We start from the raw sequence: 26,788 nt of genomic DNA, 5'->3' as shown, positions 1-26,788 counted from the left end.
ACATGTACATATGTTGTGAGGAATGAGAAGGAGATTTATGCTCATATGCGAATGATGCGCTGTGTAAAGAGCGCAGGTTCAGCTAGTATATGTTGAAAATTTGATCGAGATTGGTTGAGTGGTTCAAAAGTTATTAGCTTTTGTTAGTTTTTATTTATACGTCCCCCTTCCCTAGGATCTACCGTTAAAGTGAAATTACAAAAATGTTTCCAGATCGGAACCTCATGTATCTTGAAAATTTAACTGAGATCGGTCGGATAGTTCAAGAGTTATTAAGTTACAAACATAGTCACTTTCAGTCTTACATAAATTGATTTTTATATAGCTCTCCTTCCTTCTCCTCCCCTACGTTGCTCCGTCAAATTTATATCATAAAAACGTTCCCAGGCCTAAACGTCACCAATGTTGAAAATTTGATCAAAATCGGTCGAGTGATTCAGGAGTTATTAAGTTAGTTTTATTTATTTATTTTTTTATACACCCTACCCCTACCCGATCCCCTCAGTTTTACCATTAACGTGAATAGCCTAAAACCAGCCCAGCCTCGAAACTCATCCATGTTACAAATTTGATCGAGATCGGTTGGGCGGTTCAGAAGATTTAGTCACAAACATAGTGATTTCAATTTTATATATATAGATTCGATTTAGAAGTTTTGGCCAAATTGGTATGACTATCCACTTGTTTATTTTTAGTTCCTTTGCCTTGTTCTTCTTTTTTAATTCTCTACTACTCCTATAGATTCTTAACGTTTGTGTGTGCTATTTATCTAACGTTGATCTGGAATAACTATTTCGTGTGTCTAGTTCATAAACCTTATTTATTTATTTCTGAATGTCATTTCTCTGGCATACTTAATTCATATACTCTAAGGGAAAATAAGTATCCAAATGTTGGCCTTAACTTTAAATGAATGTTTTGATTTTTTCATTAATGTAAAGCACCAAGGCACTTTTCTGTAAATACCTGTGTGGACTCTTATTACCTGATGTGTAAGTAGGAATGTCTAAGGAATTTATTTCATTTTGACCTTTTAGTTCTGCTGTAAATTTTGTTTAATTCTTCTAATAACGTTTCCAAGTTCTTACCATTCCTGTAGAGAAACAAGTTATCATCTGCGAACTTATAGTACCTGATATATTTAAACTGATCCCCCTGGTATATTACTTTCATAGTGATTCATGACTATGTTGTCACGCAACGGTGAAAGGGGAGTACTCATAGTGAAGTTCTCTATTTCTTTATAGTGTTTATTTTCAAACGTAAAGTAATAATTACTTTGAAGACGCAGCTCTAAGATTTTTGTTATTTCATATATTTCTAAATCACTGAATTTGTTTTCGTGCACTACAGATGATCGCTAAATCAACAGTTACCGATAATTCGGGTTAAAAAATAAAAAGAGGACGTACTCAGGTAAAAAATTTGTTTTACTGATTATTATGCCATATTATCAATCAGGAGGAGAGTAGAAAATATGAAAGATGACAAAGAGGACGACGGTGATAACGTGGAAGAAGAAGAATCGGTCGTATCTGGTCTTAAGTATCAGAAATAACGGGTCATGTGGACATAACCATCGCATGCGTAGAGAAATCTTCATATATGGAAGACTTGGGTTACTATGAACATTTCAAGCAATTTAAATCTCTGATTATTAAGAAACAACAATCAACGGAAAAGCAAATGAAGTTTGATGCTTTCTTCCCCACTCTTTCAATACTTTTTTTTTTTTTTTTTTTGGAAAATATGGTACATTAAATATTTTACATTTACATTTATACAGCATAATTTAAAGTGTAATCTCCTATTTTAAATATTGTACTTCATAGCAGATTATATTGATGTAATTCACAGCAGATTTTCCGGACACCCTTTCGGATTAATTAACCTGTCAAGTGGCGGGTTTACTGTAATTATTATTATTATTATTATTATTAAATTTTATTTATTTATTTTACGAAACACTGAAATTAAGTAGAATAGACTATGACTTTGGAGCAACTACTGTACATATATTACATATTTACTACGTATACTACATATTAGAATATTTTTCAAGATCTAAAATTAAGTGCAAATAATAGTTTGAAAATATTCATTTTGGTTTAGTTGGTTGTATATCTGCTACTACACTGAATTTATTGCACACCCACACCATCTATCAAAGACCAATGTACTATAAATAAGTTGCTCAGGAAAAAAAGTATGTCCATTTGCAAAAAATTTACGAAAGTTTGTTAATTTTATTACTTACCTTCTCTAACAAAACAATATCATCAACTGCATCAAACATTGCAAGTAATATAGGAAAGCAATCTGCTGAAGAAGCTAAATTCACAACATTGCCTTTACAACTTTTCACAAAGATCTTTCGGTCCTATTTAAAGAAAAGAAACCAACTGTTACAAATATCTTCGTTTAATGAAAATGTTTGCTAAATGAAGGAATTCCGTAAAATATTTTTATTGCAATCTAATTTTAAAAATGCTTAGAATTAATAACTCAAAAAGTTAGAACTCGCTCTTCTAAGTTATTATACATTGTTGAAAAAAACATGTTAAACGTCGACCTTTCGCTGACAGTTGTCAATATTGTCAAGACAGGTAAGAAAATGGTTTAGTGGGGACAGAATGTATGGAAATTACTATACGATATGAAAAATTTAAATACTACATATGAGCATTTAAATAAAGAAGATAAAGAAAAGAAATGAAGACAATACTTCGTCAATAATAATAATAATAATAATAATAATAATAATAATAATAATAATAATAATAAGAAGAAGAAGAAGAAGAAGAAGAAGAAGAAGAAGAAGAAAATTTTTAAAAAAACTTCTTACTGCCTCACACAGCAACATCTTAAACCCTATACTGCTTCTTCAGTGGTTGATGATGATGGTGAAGGTGTCAATGATGTTATTCCAACTGTTGTTTAAATTGCTCATGTTCAAATTTTAATTTTGACCCTTTCGTTTGAAAGTCTTTGCCTATCTTTCTATGAATGATGAACTTTGATCAATTTCATTTTATCGATGTTATACTTTGCATCTTCTTGTGTTTTGAAAGAACTAATATTGGGACATCGTTGTGTTTAGCATTCCAAATATGTTCTTTCAGTATAGTTTGTATGTTTCTTTTTCTTACGTCTACATAAATCTCTTGGCACGTATATGAGGTTTATCAGGCACGTGGATAATGAAGCGGATTAGAAAAGAAGCTTTTATATCTTGTTTCGCTTAATATTGTTCAGAAGCATTAATGCGTTCTTAAAATGATACTTTCTCAAAATATTTTGTAATTTATCTGAAATCTAATGAAATAAGGCAACCTATCGATATTATGATATCATTATGCTTTAATATGTCCGTTTCGAGTTATAGAGCCATTTTTTGTATCAAATTCTGTCATAATCCATCCCTTTTACTCCCCCTCGCTCTGTTACTTGTCATTACAATTGGAATTCAGGCACTATGAAAGAAGTTCTTCTGACTGTCACTTCTTGTTTTATTTGAGCGCGCCGAATCTGGAATATTAAATACAACCATATCCCAACATCGAGTCTTATAAAACACTTAATAAAATTACAAAAGTGAAATTAATAATAATAATATAAAAAAGTTATCACTCATAGAAAGACAAGCATAGACCTTTTCATTCGAACGGTACCAAAATTAAATTTGGATATCAGCTGAAATAACATTACTGACATTTTCACCATCATTGTCAACCATTTGAGGAAGAAGCACACCATTTTGTGGAGTAGCAAGGTTATTTGCTAGTGTAACACTTTATTCTTTTTATATGATATACTAATTCCCATACATCTTATCCCCATTAAACTAACTAAACTAACTCTAAGGCCTATGAGACACGGAGGTTGAATGCCGCGTTCACAAAAGCTCTTCAATGAATTCTAGGAGTTTCAAGTCCATCTATCCTTAGCCAACTGGATCCAGTTTTTACTTTGTATTCCTATTTCTGCGAGATCTATCTTAATTTTGTCCTCCCATCTGCGTCTAGGTCTTCCTAATGGCCATTTTCCGATTGGTTTTCCACTTAAAATTTCGGAAGCGTTCCTACTTTCTTCCATTCTGGCTACATGATCTATCCACCTGAACCTCTTAGACTTTATGACACTTACAATGTTCGGCAAACTACTTGGTTATCTCGGGATTTGGTTGCAATGAATATCGAAGTGAAACTAACTGCAAATGAATCAATAGTAACCATCAATGCATGAATATCTTTCTCAAATTTAAAGAATAACAAGCGAAACGAGAATCTTTACAGTTGGGACAAGAACGAGCGAGCTTACTAGGAATTATTACATTCAAAACATTAATCATGTTCAACTTGACTACAGTTACCACAGAGTCTGGGCAGAGTGGCAAGACTCTGAAGTGTGGCTAAAATATTAGCATTTGAAACAACGTAATGGTAATGGAATATAGTCATACCTTGAGAACATAGTAAGCTGCTTTCACCGATTATAGGAGCTCAAACTCCAAAGGTAAGAATGTAGGGAGGGTAGGAGTAAGAACGCCATTCAGTCTTTTTCTGATTTCGTTTAATATTAATCTGCTCTTCGCTGACATTTTGGAGATCAAACCAAGTAATGACCCCTCTACTAGTGTCCAGCTGAAGGTAGGATACGACTAAGACAAGGACAGATTTCAACGACGTACAATTCAATAACAAAGTGCTATTGCTTATTTTTTAACATGGCAATGGGGAAAGATGCCCGTGACAACATGCACGAGCTGTTTATGAATAACAAAAGATGATAATTTACCTAAACTATCTAAAGTACCATTGAATCGAAATCTGATTATCATATACCGGGGAGTAAACTCCACGGTGTCTTCCTCGATATGTTTACTTCCTGAGGAAGGCGAATTATGATACGTAGCCATGTTGACGAAATAACGCAAATCTCCTCCACTTTCTCGTCACGGTTCTAGGGGCCTACGAAGCAACCAGTGTCTCTGGATCGTCCTATGTCAGCAAGCTAAGTCACAGTTCAAAGAAAGAGGACGAACAATTGCAATGTGACAGGACCACTTGCATCCGACTGATTAGATAAGTACTGATTGAGACCTCCGTTACAGCGACTAAAGAGAGGAATCGTATTGGAGTTTCACAAGGCGAATTCCCAGCTTTCCCTTTCAAGGTATCACTTCGTCCAGTAAGGCTGGGCGCTACCAGAGTCCGTCCGTAGTCACCCAACTCTAGGTCTAAACGTCAATACGAAACATGTCGAAAGCTGTACCATGAACCATAAGCCACATGAAACAAACAAAACAAAACAAAACAAACAGGCAAAGAGACGCATAGAAAAAAAAAGAAAGAAAAAAAAACTGTCCAAATCCGAGATTCTATTTGTCGCATGCTCGATCTGACGCTACAAGATGCAGCTTTGCTGTGATGGAAGATCATCACAACATAGCCCGCAACCTGGTGGACTAGAGACTACTGCAGCATCATGTTGAACGAAAGGTGCGAACGTTACTTTCTCGACGCCCCACCATTCCTTCTTAAGTCGAAGGAATGATGTGAGCCCGGAATACACTAAGTTCTTCACTTGCCTATTTGAACTGAAATGAAAAACATCAATCATGAAAATGAATCTGAGAAAGTTTGAATCATTTCACCTTCCCCATTGCTAGAGTTAAGCAGCGGCATTACACACTAAGACAAATCATTATAAACTGCGATATTATTAAAGAGACAGTTTCTTAGTAAAACATCAGGTTTGTAACATTTTATGGTTTTCCTTTTAAGTGTTCTAACAACGGCCTTAATATTTTTGATAGGTACCTGAGGTTAAGTTGAGCAGCTTTTTCAAACATACTAATTTTTGACGATATATATAATTTGTAATTAGCTACAGCTAACAATACCTTTGTGCTTCCATGCCATAGACAATACATTGCAACTTTCGCACCGTCCTTCGACGTAAGAAGTGTCTGAAATTCAGATCGCACCATCGATATAATTTTCTCGCAAGTGGCTGTGTCAGACTGTTGCCAATATTCCCAGAGAACTGAATGAACCAACGGAGATGCAACGAAACCTCTGGAAAAGAAAATTTTATTGATTTCTTTCAGAAACAAATACCGATACATGAAACATTAACATCTACAATAAAACATAGTAACAAGGTAAGTCTAGCTGCGAGGCTCTCGAAGATTCATAAGTATATTTCCCACTTGCCTCCTATATCTACAGTGTTCTTCAATACTTAAGAGCATATCAGGATGAGGGGAAAAAAAATCATGTTGTTTTTCTTTAAACCATTTTTGTTGATTTTTTATTATTATTATTTAAATTGATTTCTTTTATTTAAATAAGCCATTTTTTCTTTCATAATACGAACCATAATTTAATAAATAAAATGCTGGGACGTACAATGTAAACGGCCCTCATTTAATGGAAATGAAATGAAATGAAATCTAAGTTTTACGTCCCAGGATTATGCCGGCTAGGCTAAAGGAGACAGTTGTGATGAGAAATGATGGTGGAATGAAGAAAGTGGGAGGAAACGGGAGACTTACAAACTTAAGTTGAGTTTACCTCATTATTCCTGTCCGATTTAATTTTCACTTATTTGTGTGTTTGTGACTTCTAGGCGTCTCGGTCAGATCAGAATGAAGAGGTCAGGAATCTGGAAAGGAGTCAGCCAGGAACTCATTTCAAGATGTTACCCTGGATTCCTTGCATTTATCCGATTCAACGAAGAAAACAACTTGATGAATTTGTAATTTATAGGAGTGTATGAAAATAATAAGGTTCTTGTATAGTGTCGAAGCTAGTGTTTATAGATACTAAAATATTCAGAAATAAGCAACTTAAAACAAGATTATTTTTAAAACATTAAAAAGTGGAAAGCAACAGAAGAAAATCATAATTACAGTTCTATCGAGTAAGCACAATCACTACATTTCACTAACATATGGACAGCTTGGATGTTAACTGCCCTATCAAAACCATAGCTATTTATTGGTTTTATAAATCACTTTTTACTAATATCTCTTTAAAATGATACCCATCCATATAAGTGAATGAAAGCATTAGTCCTTATTTTACATGTTATGACTACTTAACATCCAAGCGGTTCATGTATTCGCTTCATCAAGATCTCAAAAGGTAATGTTAAAATAAAGGTTACGCTCAGTTTCTCTGGAAAAAAAATCTGTAAATAAACTTTTCTTCTTAAGATTATCTTCCATAGCATTAATCACCTCATGCCGAATAAAATATAATGTTATTCGATTTATTTGTAACGCTTGCGCCAATTCACGTTGGTGGAGCTGTTGAGGCATGGGTTCATAAATATCAGTATGAATTAAACAACTCCCCTGGTTCACCCAATTCCCAGACCTCAAAAATATTGAACCTCTGTGGTCATTCTGGAGCTTAAGGTGATCTGGTACAGTCCGCAGCAAAAAACCCTGCAACATAAGCATGTAAATTTACTGTGAAACAACGAAGTCTTTTGCTCCAAAATAAGTGTGCATTGGAGGACGCCGAGGTTTCTTTTGGCGTGATTCGTGCCACTTAGACGTTATGTTGATTCCCTGCGCTGTTAGGTGTAGTTTCACAATAAACTTACATGCCCATGTTGCAGGTTTTTTGCTGCGGACTGTACCACTAGCAACCTTGAAAGTTAGTCCATTTAAAAAGCATAGCAAAGTTTTTCATTATTTTCTTCTTTATTATTAAAATTACAAACGTCAAAATTTGAACAAACCTAGAGGAGACACATATCTATGCCTTGCCTATTTTAGATTTTGTAACAAACACAGTAAGGGAACTTCTATCTTTAACTTTGAAAACATGGCAACAGTAAGACCTGAACTCCCTGCTACGGTATAGTTTTTCCTTTCCGCCCGAGTCGAGCGGCAAGTTTAGTTATCTGCCTCGCTCAAGTTGTTCCAATCAGGTGACTCATAAACAGCGGTACAACCAAAACTTTCTTTTCTCATCTCTCTCCCTCTCTCTTTTCTTTTCATTCTGTGAATTCCTGGAAGGGTAGTTGTCACTTGTCAGCTTACCATTTCCGCAAAATAACATAGTACAAATGTCAGTTTGTGATCTTTGGGAAAGACTATAGAAAAAATATTGTTGGAATCAATCTAGAAAAAAAATACCCTTTGAAAGCCAGGTCAAAACCCTCATGAATAATTTTTGAGGGAAATATGATCAAGTGAAATGGCATGTGGACAAGATTCCTGGGCCCTGCTTTTTTTAAAAAATCACTTTCGTTCTTTGTTGGCTGTCCACATGGCCACTTCTATACTATCTAGATTTAGAACTTTTTTTTTTAATTTTTCATGCACATATGTCCGGTGACAATACAGTATTTTATAAATTACCATATACTCATGTGTAATGTCTGCATCTCCCTTTTTCTGGAAGTGCAGAAGGAAAAAATATATATAGATCCATGTAATGTTCACTCTAACATTTCCAAATTTTAGATTTTTTTCTAATAAATGAATTTCGCAAGGCGCCTGAACGCTGTGTTATTGTATCATGTGCATAAGTACACCCTCGATCAAATTTGTGTGAACTATCTTGTGCAAACTTTCATTGTGAATTCGAACAGAAGAGAACCAAGTTTGATAAAGCTGGGTAACGGCTCACGCAACATTTTATGTTCTTGTAACTAAATGATGTTGGCTTATTTTAAAATTGAGCATGATTTGGTGGGAAAACATCATATGCATGTAATTTTACAAACATAAATGATAAATCTGTGACAGATGCATCGCCTACGTGAACTATGTACCGCAATATAATTCATCCAATGCAGTGGTCCTAGCCAAACAATAAATGTATACTATAATTCTCAACAACAAAATAAGTGTGGCCGATGAAGAAATCCTAGCGATTAGATTTCTTCCATAGAATTGATATTAAATCTTGAGTTCAGTGCTCATAATAGTGCCATAGGTTAAGAAAGCGAACACATTCTGATTAAGCGGAGGATTACTGAACGATACAATATTTCCACGTTCAACTTTCAGATTTAAAAATTGCATATGCATAAAACCTAGGTATTAAGGAACTAATCTGATGCATTATTACTTATTGTCAGTGGTTTTGCTAAGAATTTAGTTTCAGGAATCAACATAGATCACAAAACAAAAACAGAAAGACGATAAATTCAATTCTCAGCATACTGTGTACATTTGAAGTGAGTATACACCGAGCTATAAAAATGTTAAGTGGGTATTCTCGATTACATCTCTGTGTGTCCTCCTCCAATGTAGAAGGGCAAGTACCTATTCTTATCAGATCAAATGATGGATTCAATCTAACCTTCCAGCTATACTTACTAATAGAGGGGAATTCACTAGCAAATGGAATCTACCCGCTTTTCCAATGATGGGGTAGGAGCATTTTAGTGTGTGCTCATATTTTCTTTCTGGAGCCCTAAGGCCTGACATCGGAAGGGTAAGGAATCCCATGGTGCGGTCACAACACAGCGAGGTCCACCGCATGATCTCGGAACACTCTTGAAACCAGAGAAGGACAGCAATCTCAGTCATGCCGGCCTCAAGTTGGGGTTAAGGTACAGTCAACCACAGAAATAATCGAATCCCTGACTGCTGTAACTACATTAGGTCAGCTCTAGTACGCTTGCTGGTACCGCAAACGCCTGAACTCATGCAACACAACTTACTTGTAACTTTTCAAGCCGGCGATGACAGTTGTTAAGCCTGTGGTGCACTAAAACAGGCTTTTGTTGTGCAGTTAGTGCACGAAGAAAATCTTCATTCTAAGATTAATCTCTATCGTTTGAAGTGTGTTGTCCAATGACTGTCATATATCACAGACTAGCTTGTGTGTGTATAATGTATTATTTCACTACATACTGCATTAAGAAGAAGAAGAAAAAAAACACTGATTACACATGCATTAGAAAATGGTTTATGCATGAGAAATGCATATATCGAGTAGCACGAAGGGCGTGAAACGCATACAAAACATTTTATATTCGAGACTGATATTTAAAGAATATCAAGTAAGAAGTTATGATTCTGACCATTATATTTTATGCATGAAAAAGTTAATCGGTGATGCGAAAAGAAGAACGAACAAGGGATTTCGAAAACCACATTTTGAGAATAACATATGTATTGAGAATAAAGAGATGAACAAACACGGAGAGTGCTACGAACAGTTAAACTTTAAAATAGTCACTGCTCTCGAATATCACATAGATAATAAACTCGACACCTCTAAGACTGGCAGGAAACATCGCTCGCATGAGTAAGCACGGGATGCATGAAATTATACTCGGAAAGCTTACATAAGATAATATACAGCAAAATCAAGGAGATGTGTAAAAACAATCGCGATTGAATTATTTTGGCACATGACTGATTCTAAAAGCTTTGTTTCAGCGGTGGTTCTGCTTCGTAAAATAACTCAAGATATACATTAACTAACTGTCCAGCATATATAAGCTGTGAAGATAACTTCATAATATCATTCTGAAATCCCACTAATATACATCGACTAATCTATCCTATAACATCTTAGAAAATCTTCATGGTAACTGATTAACCAGGCTACATGTTAACTCTCACAAGCATCTATGTATGTGATTAAACATTAAAACTCTTTCTACCCTAATCCTACTTCCAACACTGGTAAACATTCTTGTTCCTCAAGACAGTTGTAGAACCATAGAGTTAGTAGTATTGGAAATGAAATCTTGAAGTTTTACGTCCCACGGATATGCCTAAAGCGACAGTGATGATGAAAAATGAATGAAATGGTGGAATGAAGAAAATGGTAGGAAACGGGAGAACCCCCCCCCCAAAAAAAAAAAAAACATGCACATGGTGTTTGTCCACCACAAAGCTCACAGCTGAGATCGAACCGAGAACCTCGTGCACCAGAGGGAAACACTCTTACCACTGAGCAACCGCGGTCCCTTAGAGTTAGTAGTATTGAATCATCCTGGATAGAAACCACGTTGAAGCTCATCTTTATAGATTTTAACATTAATAAATGTTTGTTTATATTTTCCACTTCTGCATTCCTAATCATGGAGCGTAGTACTCAACTAAATATATCAACAACTATCTGGTTCATGTTCGCTTTGCTTTAGTAAATTCAAAATAAAAATAACACAGTCTCTGAGTTAAGCACAATGTTTTTATTAAAATATCGATGTAAATCAAATAAAATGATATCTTTCAATTTGACATCCCACACTGTACCCTTTAGGCTAAAGGAGACGGATGATTAAGGCAAGTGAATGATGATGGAAGAATTGGTGGAATGAGAAAGTGACAGGAAACATGAATACCCCGAGAAAACCCACGGACACGATGTTGCCTACCATAAACTTACTTGGGCGGGGATCGGATCACTGACCTCATACAACAGAGGTGAGTGCTCTATCACTGAGTCACTGTATCCCCAAAATATTGATGGTAACAGCTTCGCCAAGTAAGCCTTTGGACACTTCACAGATAATTGTGTTACACATTGATATTTTAACAAAAACATTGTGTTTTGCTCAGAGACTATGTGCTATTTTTATTTTGAAATATATCAACAAAATGCATCAACAAAAATATAATAAATCTGAAAATAAATACATAGACATTAATTCTGCACGTAAACAACGGAGTAATCTACAGTGTGAAACAATATAAAATCTGAAATAGTAGAAACGTGTAGAACTGAAATTTAAACTTACCTTGCACTTACGAATTACTTAATACATGTATTGTTTAAAAAGAAAAAAGAAAAAACGTTTACTTACTTGGCAAGTATTTTTTGTAAATTATTCCACACGTGCTGCAAAATCCCATTTTTTAATTCGGGAAACTCTGCTAAAACAACCTCCAAATTCTTAAATTTCTTTTGCTTGTTCACCTTGAACTGCTCGCCGTAAAAATCTTGTTTCAAAAAGATTCTCTGTTCATCTGTGCAATACTTAGAATATATCTTGTCCACTATCAAAGAACCATTCTACAAAATAAGGTGATTCCATGATACTTTGAAATATTACGCATACATTATTATCAAGAAATTAAACTTTATTTACTTCTGTCCGCTTTTTCAGCGATAGGATTAAATATCGCTACAAAAAGCAGATCTAGCACGCAGTTACATAATACTACTGACTTTTTAAAAAAAAATATCACAATAGTTAATATGCAAAAAGGCTTAAGAACTTGCATGAAACTGACTTATATTTATGTACGCTACACTTCATTATTTACCACAAATTATTGATCTATTGCATAGGGATTAATAATATATAAAATATTATGTAGGAAAAGGTAAACAAATGGACAAACAACAAAAATGAGAACTTATGGTTAACAGCATGAGAAAGGGTGTTTGTTACATCTGACGTATGCCTCTGAAGAAATAACTGATAATATAATCAAGTGTAACCTTCCTTTATTTGTCTTTGTCTTGGTAACGCGATAATCAATAAGAGAAAATCGCCTATCTTGGCCAATAATATTCTCTACTCTTCTTAAACAACAATTTTAGGTAAATCCGTTATACTGAAGCTAGCCCGCTGTTTGGATGAAGCCTCACAGCAACTTATGATCATTAGGAAACGAACTCAACACGATAAAATGTAATATTAGTTATTATGAAAAAGGAAAACAACAACCCATTTGACTGCCTAAAATCTACAATTACAGAAGGAAAAAATCAAATAAAGGTATTTCGAAAATCAACTTCAGGCACTCAACATTCTCATTTCGGTGCATTCCTATTCGCCCAAGTTTAATACTTAAAACACATTATCTGCATCAAGAAACCCAGTATATTTACAACAAGTATTAATAATGGATATAAGTGCAGTATACTGAGGAAATAGTTGACAGAAGTAATAATTCTTAAGTAACACGTGTTCTATGATGTCTTCCCAAGATGAACAAGCATGTGAACATAAGGCAAAGTACACGACATGATGAAGAATATTGGAGATTAGTTGGTTTGAAGTTTAACATCTTTTTTACTATCGACTCTATGTGAATCACGTGCCTATAGTTTACCACGAAATCCGAGTGTTCTAGGGAAGCGAAGTAATGCGAAAAAAGATTAAAAAACAGAAAATCAGGTAGGTATAATTGAGCCCACCTGGACGCTCCACACAGTTTTCAGTTCTTTGATTTTTTTTACTTTTCTTGTTACTTTCCCCTCCCTACTTGACGAAGCGTTTATCAAGTGAGCTTGTAGTCTATCTTTCCTAGTATATGTAATCATATTTTGACCATTTTCAGATAAATCGTTTTATATATATCTACGTTAATACATTAGCCTATTTTGTTACATTTTATTTTACCGTATTTTATTTTATTTTATTTTTTTATTCTGTTTCAAAGATAATGCTTGCTTCTTGCGGCAGAAGTAGCACACTCCCAAGATAATGTGAAATACCTTTTTTATTTCTTACCATCCATTAGTATTTATCCCTTCGCATTAGCCGTATGCCGAACGGAACGTAAAAGCAAATTTGCTTGATATTACAATATTATACATACAACTTCAATATGAGGACCTGGCAATTTCCATTAAGGTAATTCACTCTTCATTGTACAGTAAGAAATTTCGTACTTAAAACTACTCTCAAAATCTTCACAAAAATTTCTGAAGCGAAAAGGAACGAGCAAGCAGGTATAAAGGAAAACTTACGTTTAGATAATATTGTAAGGTTCCGTATGTCTCCATAACATGCGATAACCATGTGTGTACTACACATGCCAATAGTAAACAAAAACAATGCAGACGACGGACCCGAAGAGGAGTCGCCCACATTCGCCAGCAGTCGGCAAGACGAAGGTTACCGAGGGTAGCCGACACTCGGGATAAAAGAGAGCAGCACGCATCGACAAGCATCAATCTATCCAGGTTGGTCAAACCACCTAAAGCCCTAAGGCGCCCGGCCATTGGGTTCCCTTTCTCTCTCACGACGCCCGGTCACCGAGAGAGACACCTAATCGCACAAGCTTAACCTCTCTCACGACGCCCGGTCACTGAGAGGAAACTTCACCTACAAAAGCCCTAAGACGCCTGGTCATTGAGTTCCTTTTATTAACTTACCCAAATATATTAGAGGAACTACTTATTGTATACATTTTGTATTTAAGAAGATCTTTTATAATAAAAGGTGATGGGAAAGTCCAATTCCCGTGAACAGTAATTTGCTCTACCTGAAAGAATTTTACAATATACACCTCCACAGCGTATACGTGTAACAGATATTGTTCGAATTACTCAAACAAGACGCCTAAGATGGCCTGGACAAGTTGCTTATATGAAAAACTTGCATGAGGTATATAGAATTATCGATGGAAAGTCTTTGCGTAGGCTCAGAATGAGAGAAGAAAATATAAAACAAGATCTTAGGGCAACACGGTGTACCAATCCCGGCTGGATTGGTTTTGGCACACGATGGGATAAAAATGGCGCAGCGATAAACTTCCGCGTTCCTCAAACCATAGAGAGTTAACTACTTAACCATTGTTAGCCTTGTTTTCGTATAAGTATTGAGTATATTTAACGTTTTTTTTTCTTTTCTTTCTTTCAATACGTAATTCACGTGTTTTTGTTTTACAGTGATATTACGGTTTCATAAGTTCTAAGTTTCTCAATGACTCCTTCTCAAATGAACAACTTATGATATACATACATCTTAAAAATAGTAACTGTGACACCATTGTTCTTCGACACGTGCATGTAAAAATGTTGTGGCTACTTGTGGCTTTGATTTTCGGAGATGCTATTCTTACTAAGAGTATGGGTAAAAGCAGTTTAAAGCTGTCCCTAAATATGCACGCTCTACTCAGTATTATGAGTGATATGAATGCTTAAAACATGAAAGATTACTAATTTAAGGAAAGCATTAAACTTATCTGTCTGCAACAGATGGAGGTACCAACGTTCAGTGTGTGCGTGATATATATATATATATATATATATATATATATATATATATATACAGAGTGACCGCGTGACTATGTTACAAAATTTAAGGGATGATTCCTGACACGGAAACAAGAAAAAAAGTTCAAATAAACTTTTGTCCAACGTACATAATTTCGGAGCTACAAGGTGCCGAAAGCGTGGGAAACTGACATTCAAAGCTCTATAGCTCGACTATGGTGAATGATAGAGCTAATGCGGCATGGTCACGTCAAAGACATCGAAGCTGCTGTATTCAAAAATGCTTAGGTCGAGATCGTGCAATTCGTGCACAAGGGATTCCCCAAAGGAGCGTAGGGATTCCCGGATAATCTGTCAAGAAAGATGGGTCGAAAAGGATACGGATGAATAGCTGTCCCAACTGCTAGCAATAATGCGTCTGTACTAAGTCGATATCTCGCACAAGCACAAAATGGCGAACAGTTTTATACGTGCCATGTGTGGTTGCATAACGCGCACTAAATAAGAGTGGGGAAAATATGAAAGGAAAATGTGAATAATTTAGTACAAATGGTAAATACATGATAGTACACTGTCCTGTTCATTGTACGTATAGACGCGTTTAATAAAGGGAATAATCATGTAACGTACTAAAATGTTGTACAAACATCACACTATCATTGTTTTCTTTCATGTAGTTTTGTCATTGAAAGCAAGTAAAACTAAGGGGAAAAACCGGGGGATATGGGTGCTTTCTTCCAGGCAGAAACTTTATTTCATTTGATGATACGAGCCGAGGATACTTTTTACGAGAGGGGGATTTTTCCGCCATCCCATGTTAATTTGACCACTGCCAGAGAACAACAGTAAAATATCCGTTTCTTATCATTAGCCGTAATGTGCGTTACCCGAACATTGAAAAAGAACAAGGAAAAACAATTTATCAGGACGTTTGTTTTAGTCGCTGCTTCCGATGTTTTGCAAGACTAATTCCGAGATTTTGTCTAGAATGCTTAACATGTCGTATTGTTATCGTTGGTAGAAGATATTTTGTTTTCCCAGACGGTGCTATCACCTGAAGTACACCACAGTTTGCAGGTTCGATCACAAGCATTTGTTCTTCCTTCTGTCGTAGAAAACAATCGAAGGTAAGGAAAGTATAAGACAACCCTACTAGAAGGTGTTGTGGAAGGTGGAAGGTCATTCTTCATGTGGTTTTGTTCGTAGCGTACGAGTTCCTTAGTGCAGTTTGTGCTTTGCTTGTTCGAATGTGAGATCAAATGGAGTATTCGATAGCAGAACTTGCGCACATAATATTTGTATACGGTCAAGCAAATGGCAACAGTCGACAAGCTAATAGGTTATATCGACTGAAGTATCCAGAAAGAAGACATCTAGCCCATACTATGTTTGCCAGACTTTTTCAACGCTTACGAGACACGGGGAATTTACAACCTCAATACTACGACCAAGGAAGACGAAGAACCACAAGTACTCCGAACTTTGAAGAACAAATGCTTGACCGTTTTACCCAAGACCCAACAGTAAGTACCCGGAAAGTAGCACGTGAAAGGGGAATAGCACAAGATACTGTTTGGAAAGTAGTACACGAGCAACAGTTACACCCCTATCACCCGCAGAGGGTTCAGGCCTTACGTCCAACTGACTTTCAACCTCGCGTTCGGTTTTGAGAGTGGTTTCTCCAACGTTCTGTAATTGATCCACAGTTTGCTTCCTACCTGCTTTTCACCGACGAAGCTTGTTTTACGAAAGACGGAATATTTAATAGTCACAATAGTCATGTATGGGCAGACGAAAATCCTTATGCAATTGTGGAAAGGGGCCACCAAGACCGATTCGCCATAAATATGTGGGCGGGTATTATCAGTGATCAGATAATAGGTCCATATTTACTACCACCACGATTAACTGCACCAGTGTATACGAGATTCCTGCGAGACATACTTCCAGAGTTATTAGAGGATGTCCCTCTCGGTGTTCGTCAACGGATGTGGTTTCAACATGATGGCGCCCCAGCCCACTTTTCAGCTAGTGCTCGAGAGTATTTGAATCAAACGTTTCGTGACAGATGGATTGGAAGAGGCGGTCCTTGTAATTGGCATGCACGTTCCCCAGATTTGACTCCACTTAATTTTTTCTTGTGGGGTCATGTCAAAACACTTGTCTATGAAACGTCTATAGACAACGCAGAAGAACTTAGCACGAATACTCGCTGTCTGTGATACTATAAGAACAGATCCTGGGTTGTTACAGCGGATGCGTCAGAACTTACTGCGACGCTGTAACGCCTGTGTTGAAGTAGAGGGACGCCATGTCCATCACCTATTGTAGGATAATTGGGAGATTTGTCTCGTTTACAGGTAATTGATGATGTTCTTGGCTGCATTCAATCCTGCTGTAAAATGTTGATTGAAGACATTATTCCCATTCTTGTGACTTTTGTTTTTAGGAAACAACCTCTTTTGCATTATGGTTGTTTCGCTCAGTTTTGTTTATTTGTTTTCAATGACAACAATACATGGAAGAAAGACTAATAGTGTGATCCTTTTACAACATTTTAGAACGTTTCATGACTATTGCCTTTTATTAAATGCGTATGTTCAATGATAGGACAGCGTAATATCATGTATTTAACATTTGTACTAAATTATTCACATTTTCCTTTCATGTTTCCCATTCTTATTTAGTGCGCGTTATGCAACCACACATGGCACGTATAAAACTGTTCGCCATTTTGTGCTTGTGCGAGATATCGACTTAGTACAGACGCATTATTGCTAGCAGTTAAGACAGCTATTCATCCGTATCCTTTTCGACCCATCTTTCTTGACAGATTATCCGGGAATCCCTACGCTCCTTTGGGGAATCCCTTGTGCACGAATTGCACGATCTCGACCTAAGCATTTTTGAATACAGCAGCTTCGGTGTCTTTGACGTGACCATGCCGCATTAGCTCTATCATTCACCATAGTCGAGCTATAGAGCTTTGAATGTCAGTTTCTCACGCTTTCGGCACCTTGTAGCTCCGAAATTATGTACGTTGGACAAAAGTTTATTTGAACTTTTTTTCTTGTTTCCGTGTCAGGAATCATCCCTTAAATTTTGTAACATAGTCACGCGGTCACCCTATATATATATATATATATATATATATATATAAGTCAGTTACATAGTAAAGGAATAAACAGTGTAAAAGTTTCTATGACTGACGCAAAATCATAAACAACGGATTTTACCTAATCATTCTGTGGTTGCTAGACGAGCCAAAAGAAAGCGTTTTGAAATATGTCAAGATCTTTCAGAACGAACAAACAACCGGAGATGTCAGCTTATTATATGAGAAAAGCGGAATAATCTGATACACTCGTTCTTCGTAAAAGATAAAGAGGTTTATGTGAAATATTTGAATCCCCTTTCCTCTTAGAATATGTATTTCAATGGAAGTCATGAATGAAAATACAGAAAATAATCTACTTTTGGCATAAATATCAGAGAATACTCCTTTAACCAAATTGATAGATTAAAAGAAACAGCTTGAAGTGGGTTCTATCTATCTTCTGTATGTTATTTCAAATGAGCCCGACATTTTCCCGATCCCGAGAACTATAAATTCAACACAAATCTCAAGTCATTTTTGACATTTTACTTTACACCTCTCCCCACTCTACCGATGGCGATGAACTTGGACTTAAAGCATTGGGAGCGCCACTATTCATTTCAGCGACCCCGAAAACTGTGGATTTCACATTAATATAAATCGTTTTTCATGTCAACCTTTCCAACTCCCATCCCTTCGGATGCTTTACTCCCGCAATATTTTTTCCAGATTGAAAGTCATACGTTTACCAAGTTTGGTTAAATTACTCCAGACGTTTCGGATTTACGCTGGAATATCCATTCACACACTTACAGAGTGTGTGTGAGCAACGCCTTTGATGTTATTCCAATGAATTCCCAATCCAGGTGACATGCCCATTCATGCCTAAATTTGGGATTAAATGCCATTGGCATTGTAATCTAATAGCCTGACGAACCCGAACTATGAATTTGACACTAATCTCAGTCATTTGAGACATTTTATTTTTCACTCCTACTCATGCCCAATGATGTATAACATACATACAACATTGTTGCGTTTAAAAGTAATATAGTGCATCAAGTGAAGAGTTTGGCCACAAGGAATCCATTATCTCCATTTCTAGCATACTTAGTTCTGCATACACTTTAAAGTAAATAACTTTAATTTTAAGGAACTAGGTATTGTATGCCATTACATGTACGCCCATGACAAATCAAGCTACTGATCTGCATAATCGATTAGACTCGTTTTTAGCTTAAAATTCATGGTTGGCAATGTGCCCCTTTGTGGCCAACGTGCGATGTCATGAGTTTGATACCCTTCGGATCCCGCTTTATAAAACTGTAGGTACTGTCTCATAGTTTCGACGCTGTAATGGGACGTTAAAAGTCAACCAACCAACCGTGAGTTGGCAATTACAGTCTGACTTCATAACTTCTACAGTAAGATCCACATCACTTGATAAGTGAACCACTGAGCCATATATTCTGCATTGGTCTTTCCCGGTGAGCACGTTTAGTTTTTGTTTTCGTGATGTCTCTACTGCTTTTATTCCTACTCTTATTCTCCATCAACAAAGCTTTATGAGAGGACAGAAAGCTTCAAAAGTGCAAGCATTACTAGACTTAAATTTTGAAGTTAGTGAAATTATCGTTAATATTCCTGAACGTACTCTCAACTCTCTAAAGCATTAATAGATACTTTTGCTTCGGAGTTATGTGGCGTTTGAAAGAAGCGACAGAAACGAGGCCAAACAAAACCTGAATAGTGCGCCATGATACCTAAGCATTCTTCGCTTCTTATTCCAGAGTGATAAGTGTAGATGTTATACTCCTCCTCTGCTATTCCCCCGTCCCAGCACTAATGGACCTCTTATTTTAGAGAATGAAAAGTCACCAAGAAAGGATTATGCTTCAGAATGATTTGAACAGTCAAGAAAATTTATTGAGTTAAATATGATTTCACAAAACGTGTTCCAGGGTACATTCTGCTGAAGTCAGTGTATCAGCAGCAGAAAAAACTATTTTGAAGTGACACATAAATGAGATAATCTAAAACCTGATGACAGAGACTTCTCTGATAAACCTGATGTAATATATTCTTTACCTTTCAGTATATTTCATGAAATTCTATATGTGAAAATTTAGAAAGCACGTTAACTTGATAATATATGCACATATCCATTTCAACGCAATAATTTACATAAAAGAGCAATGTTATCACTTGTTTTCGTAGGTGTAAAATATGGTGGCTACCAATCATTCACAGTGAAGGGCTGTGTGTACATTTTACCAATTATCGCAAAAAAATAGGCAACTAATCTACTAAATTTTGACCATAAGTGCTAAAATTATTCTCTTACCCGTATACAAGAGGAATAACATTACGTTGATCCGAATGAAATATTCGCTTCAGGCAGATCATTTACAAAGGTCAACAAAAGCAAAGAAAAACCTAGTTAATCAAAATAGTCCCCGGTTCAGCCAAGAAATAGATTTCATGGTGAAAGAAGTCTGTGATACGAAGTAGTTCTTAACTGCACGCTACACCGACTGATTATTCGAGGTCTTCCCTTCGAAGTAATCTAAATTACGGAAGACACGCTACTCGGAGGAAGACGTGTGCAGAATACGATGGATGAAGAAGGATTTATACTGCAACTGACGGAAAGACTGCACCATCCTTTGCGCGAGATGTAGGAAAGCAGTGTCGTGCAACATGAGAACACTGTGTCTGTTGACCATTGCTCAATACTTGCGGACAAGTCTGCGGTGCAATTCATGGGAGTTCAGCACTTCCACAATAGACCATCATACCAGTAACAACACTTCCTGTGGGAGGAGAGGCTGTTTAGGAAACTGTAACGTTGATCACGAGCCAACTATTATCCTGACCGTTTACGGTTTTCATAGTACGTCCATTATTCATCTGAAGCTACAATCCGATGCAGGAAAGTTTTCTGGTTATTCCCTACACTCGGCGAACTGCACACCTTCAAATGGTGATTATTGTTGGCCGATGTCAATTCATGTGGCTCTCATGAGTCCAACTTTTCGTTTGCATACAGCCGCAGAAAGACAGTGTGGTATGGTGTATGCCTAACTTGTCTGCAATAACATGAACACGTTTCCGAGGATCTGCTTGCACGCCATTCCTGAAGAACTCATCCAAACATGATGTTGGTAGGTGCCCATGGGATTTATTTTACAATGCTGTCATAGAAACGAAAATTGGCAAACCAACGGCAAATGGTGTGTGTTCATTCGCAATTCCTGGCCCTCTTAATGTGTTTGTTTGCGATGCAGAATGTCTTAACTTGAAATTGTAAAGGAAAATCACTCTCAATTGTAAGTTTTCATGGTGCGCAATCTTATGATTCTGTTCAACAATGCACTATTCTCCTCACTGTCAGGATACTCCAGTCTGTTTACTGGATGTGTACAAAGTTTTTGACGTTAGACGTGAGACCTTAGTCCATCCCTGTGTTGTATTGCTGAAGTGCGTTTCCCACCAGATGTCAAAGCAAAAATTTCATTCGCACTAATTTAATATTAATACAGCAGTTCAAGGAGTCCATACGAAGGCTTGCTGAAAAACCACACAGCGATGTTTGTGTGGATGTTAGGACATTAGCTCTTTTAGAAGTTAGGTTGACCTTGATTAACGTGAATTGTTAACGTACTGACTGCTGCTGAATCAAAAACCGAGGAAGTTCTAGAAGTAAGATTCGAGACCTGAGCTCTTAAATTCGAGATTGATGGTCGAACAAGAGGTTATATAATGGTTTCTCTCCAGACAGTATCGTTTTCTCCTACTATCACTAGATAACTTATTTTAGTATCATTCGCAATTCTTTTATTATTCGAGCTCCTCCGTGGCTAAGCGGTTAGCGTACGCGCCTTTGGCGTGGGAGGCCCGGGTTCGATTCCCGGCAGGAGCTCATGTGGTTCGGATTCCACGTTAATCAGTAGGTCCACGTCTCATATAGCCTCGCTGCTGAACGGGACGTTAAACTCAAAATCATCTCAACTCTTTTATTATTGTTTTCTTTACTTCAAGTTATGCACATAATTTAATCTTATTTTCATTCAATATCCCTACAAATTAACATCCTATAGGTATGCAAAGAAACCATTTTTCGCCTGTCATATTACAACCCCCCCCCAAAAAAAAAAACAACCTTAAAAAGGTTTTCACATTTTAAAAGTAAATAAAAATTGCTTACTTACTGTAGTGCACAACAGAGATACCACATGTCCATATAACATTGAAATTACTTCTTTCTTAATACCTTCAGTTCCTCTTTTTACCAAAGATGGAATAACATGTCTCGCGTATTTGTTTTTTGCCATATCATAGAAACATGGCTTCAGCAGTTCAAATATATCTGCCTGTATTTTAGGAGATCCGAACTGGAGGAGAGATTTTATCATTCTCGCTGAATCAGGAGCAAATACATTCTGAAATAAATAAATATACATATATATATGAAATAAAGATGTGTAGCACACTTTTGTTAAAATGAAATAATTCTCACTTGAAAAGACAATAAAAAACAGCTGAGAAATGTGAAAAATGGCTAGAAATATATCATTGTCGGTTTCAAAATGTGACTTTTTTTTTTTTTTTTTTTTGAAAGATAGTACGGTCTAGGTTACAGAAATGCAATATGAGAGTTTTTTTTTAAATAGATACTACAGAAAATACCGGGTGTTCAAAATGTGACGAATTTCTCCAAATTCGCCGTTTCTGAAAAACACCGACAGAAAAAGAGCCATATCTCAAAAACTATTTGACCAACTGTAATGATTTTGGTCTTGTTTGAAAGTGGAAAATCTGTACAAACCGAAAACGCCATTTTTGCACTCCTAACTCCAAAAATCTTGTGAAATATACAAAAAGTACTAACCAAAAAATATCTGAAATTACAATTGTTTTAAATGGTGAATCCCAGGTGGTAAACAAAATAATTTGGTATATCACCTTATCAACACATACACAATAACATTAAAAAAAATAATAAAAAGGTATTATCTCTGACAATAAAATGAACACAATTTTATTGTATTCTTACCTAGTTGCTGTCTAACGCTTTAGAAGAAACCATATTTCTGCAAACACAACACATACGTCACAAACTGAACAATTCTAGCACACCAGAAATGTGGAAGTACGTCACTACGGTGTAAAAACACACACACAGAAGACAAATGTTCCAATTACATCGTTCTTAACAAGGATATAATATGATAATCACAGTATGTCCATAAAAGACGATGGTATGAAGGTACAACATGTAGCTCCCACCGAGAAATACTTACAAATACTGCTTCTGGAAGAGGGACGCGATATTGGCAGTATCTTCTGCACTGATGTAATATGTTCGTCCTGTTGATATGATGCAAACATTGATGATCTTCAAGACATGGCCTGTGAGGATCCAGCATGTGGCAGGAGTTGAGGGCCAGGTGTAAGGCATAAATGGACCATTAGGATGCATTAACTGTACTTTTACATTACCATTTTCCTGTGAAACATCAATGATCTTTCCCAACCACCACTGATGATGAAACATACAACGTTTTGATGCCAGTGATATTCTTGTCTGCATAACTGAAGAGATCCTCAGGTGTTAATATTATATTATCTTTTGGGTGTTTAAGACTGTTGTGAGTAGCCATTCGTTTCACAATTGTACCCATACCATCACATGCCGTTTTTCCAGGGCTTGTGCCAAAGAAATGCCACTTCGCCATTGTGCCATGATCTTCCAGATGGTAGCACAAATTTTTGTAATTTTTATACTGAGCCATCACTGAAATACAAAATATGGGCCACTCCCGGAACAACATTTCCAATATGAGCAACAATGTGTTTCTGAAATGACCAAAATGTATTTGTATCATGCTGTAAGCAGTCACTTATTACACACATACAGAGGTGAGATAGATAGATCCAGAAGCATCTCGGTAATAGCCCATAAACGGATGCATCGTAGCTTGACAAGTATTTCAATGGAAACTCTGAATGGAATCCTGAATTACAACGGAGTAATTTTCAGAGAAATTAGTGACAATGATAACTGTTTCTTATGTTCTCAATTGATATTTTCAAAATAAATAAATAAATAAACATTTAAAAAATGCTCTGACATTTAGAAATGAAGTGATGAGCTGTAAGTTTTGAAAGACTGACAACCAGTTTGTCAATAAAGTCATCCCATGGGTGTTCTATGCATGCAATAGTATCTGTCCGTTTCTTCTCACTGGTAGTACTTTATAGTATCTACAAGATTAAACATTTCAGATTGCAGCAGTTCTGACTTGACAAGCTCTTTAGATGGACAGTTTGTGCAGCGATGAATCATGCATTCCTCATTCTCTAATGTACAAACCAATTTTTGGAGCATATCCTTGTAATCTTGTATGGGTATGGCTTCCAGCATTAGCTTGACATTTTGATGATATTTACATACACAAGACAGAATGCATTCCAGGCTTACAGTGGTCACACACTCCCACACACTCCTTGGGACGTAACTGGCAAAATTTAGAAAATCCATTTTTTTTTTTTTTTTTCTGTTGGATGTTTTTCCTTAAAACATATAGATTTCCTTCAAGTTGAACACAGACACACAATCCTTTTTACCAGCACAAACTCGACTTATATCATCATATAAGTGAAATTCTTGAACACTTGTTTTTATTATTATTATCATTATTATTATTATTATTATTATTATTATTATTATGGCCAGTTTGGATAGAATACCTTCTGTGTGTCTGATCGTACTGTGCTTGTCTAACGATGTATTCAGTTGTTTGAAAATATTCAATAGCCTGTGGTATAGTACATGAGTTAGAAACTAGAGTCAGTATTTGCACCTTATCAGGGATGATAAGATTAAGCAAATTTTCTCATAGGGCCCTCCATCAGTGTCACAGTCTGAACATGTGGTAGTGCACGGCGTTGGAACACTGTGTAGCTCATGAAGAGGAACATGTAACAGATCTGCTGCGGTTTGAACACATTTTGCACTTAAATCTAACAATTTCTTTTTCATGTATGGTGTACGTCTTTTTCTGGATAGTTTCTTAACTTTGATTGTTGAACAGCCAACAGCAGTGAGGGAGGTGTTCAGTCTCTCCAGAGACATACTTGGTTCAGAATCTTGCTCCGTTTTACCTGCAGTAAAATTATTTTGGTAACGAGTAATGCACGGTTTCTGCCCTGGTGCAATGTTCAAATAGTTAAGGTTGACTTCACAAAACATTTTCATGTTATAGTTTTAAGAGATTACTTTCGTGGTTTATGGTGATGCAGATTCGGAGGGTTACAGCATCTTCTTTGCTTATGTTCATACATTGTGACGTATTCTACCTTGTGACTCACAAATATGTAGTGAAGCAAAGTTACCTGTTTCATTCTGGACAAGACTTGTTCTTAATTTAAGAAGTTCTTGGTTTTCTTCACTTAAACTAGACACAGAGTACAATAGCTGTATCTCGACATGCTCACCACTACGAAGGAAACGAGTCTTTATTGTAACTCACTCAGACAATGCCAGCTCTCACTGTACTGTACAAGTTTGGACTTGTTTCTCATGTGGCTAAGTACTTTTGTTAATTACCCACACATGGCAGGAGTGAACAATGTACATTCTTCATATATTCAATAGATGGCTCTGATTCATCCAAACCTGGCAAAAGGAAAGGAGCAAGTGTAAGCCAAGATACATATATGTGTTCAAGAATTTTACCTACATGATGATATAAATCGAGTATGTTGGAAAAAAGAATTGTGTATCTGTGCCAATTGAGAATGGAAAGATCTTGAAGCAGAAGAGGCTATTATTGTTCAACTTAAAGAAAATCTTTACATATTTTAAGGAGAAACATTCAGTAGAACATATTGGATTTTCTAACTTTTGCCAGTTACGTTCCAAAGATTGTGTGACCGTACATATCATCACAATGTACGTTGATACTGCAAGCAATTCACATAATTATAATGATATGCTCCAAAAATTAGTTCAAGGGAGACGAGAAAGTATGTGTCTTTGCGAGAATACACTCTTTTAAAGCGTCAAGACGCAACCTGGTAAGGGTAAAATAAAATTGTCATAATTTTATTGTCAGAGATAATACGTTTAAATTTTCTTATGTTATTGTGTGTGTTGATGAGGAGATGTACCGAAGTATTTTGTTTTACCACCTGGGATTCACCATTTAAAAAATTGTCATTTCGGATATTATTTTGGTTAGTATTTTTTTGTATATTTCACAAGATTTTTCTGAGAATTTTGGGGTTAGGCATGCAAAAATGATGTTTCCGGTTTGTACAGATCTTCCACTTTCAAACAAAACCAAAATCATTACAACTGGTCAAATAGTTTTTAAGATATTTTTTGTCGTAGGATATTTTTCAGAAACTGCGAATTTGGAAAAAATCGTCACTTCTTGAACACGCTGTATTTCCTGCAGTATCTATTAAAATCTTCTCATATTGCATTTCTGTTACCTTTCAGTACCAAAAAAAAAAAAAAAATGTGACTATGAAGCAACAAATGTTTCTTCAATCTGGTGAATTCATATGGAATGACTCAAAAATAATATATTTACGATTATAGATAGAAATCATTGTAGGCAGATTTTATTTTTCTAAATTCAATAACTCCACCTACATGGTGATTACCTCCATTCCATTACCTGTTGTCGTTCTGAAAATAGCATCATAGCATATAATACTAATGCTAAATTTTTATACA

At 36.1% G+C, this 26,788-nt stretch overlaps 1 protein-coding gene across 1 annotated transcript in view; it reads right to left on the bottom strand.

Moving 5' to 3' along the window:
- The window catches only part of peng (Pumilio and CPL domain-containing protein penguin), an 87,103-nt gene that overhangs the window by 34,969 nt on the left and 25,346 nt on the right, over positions 1-26,788 (bottom strand). The window contains exons 4-7 of the mRNA XM_081759421.1: positions 22,251-22,481; positions 11,794-12,002; positions 5,906-6,080; positions 2,258-2,380 (exon numbers count right to left, since the gene is read on the bottom strand). Of these exons, the coding sequence (XP_081615547.1) occupies positions 2,258-2,380; positions 5,906-6,080; positions 11,794-12,002; positions 22,251-22,481 (738 nt within the window). The remainder of the gene's footprint in view (positions 1-2,257; positions 2,381-5,905; positions 6,081-11,793; positions 12,003-22,250; positions 22,482-26,788) is intronic.

This window comes from Thermobia domestica, chromosome 5 (genome assembly GCF_964235325.1).
Source record: "Thermobia domestica chromosome 5, izTheDome1.hap1.1, whole genome shotgun sequence".
In the NCBI taxonomy this organism is placed as follows: Eukaryota; Metazoa; Arthropoda; class Insecta; order Zygentoma; family Lepismatidae; genus Thermobia; species Thermobia domestica.
Note: the sequence above shows the minus strand (reverse complement) of the source record. Positions and strands in the feature narration are given on the sequence as shown.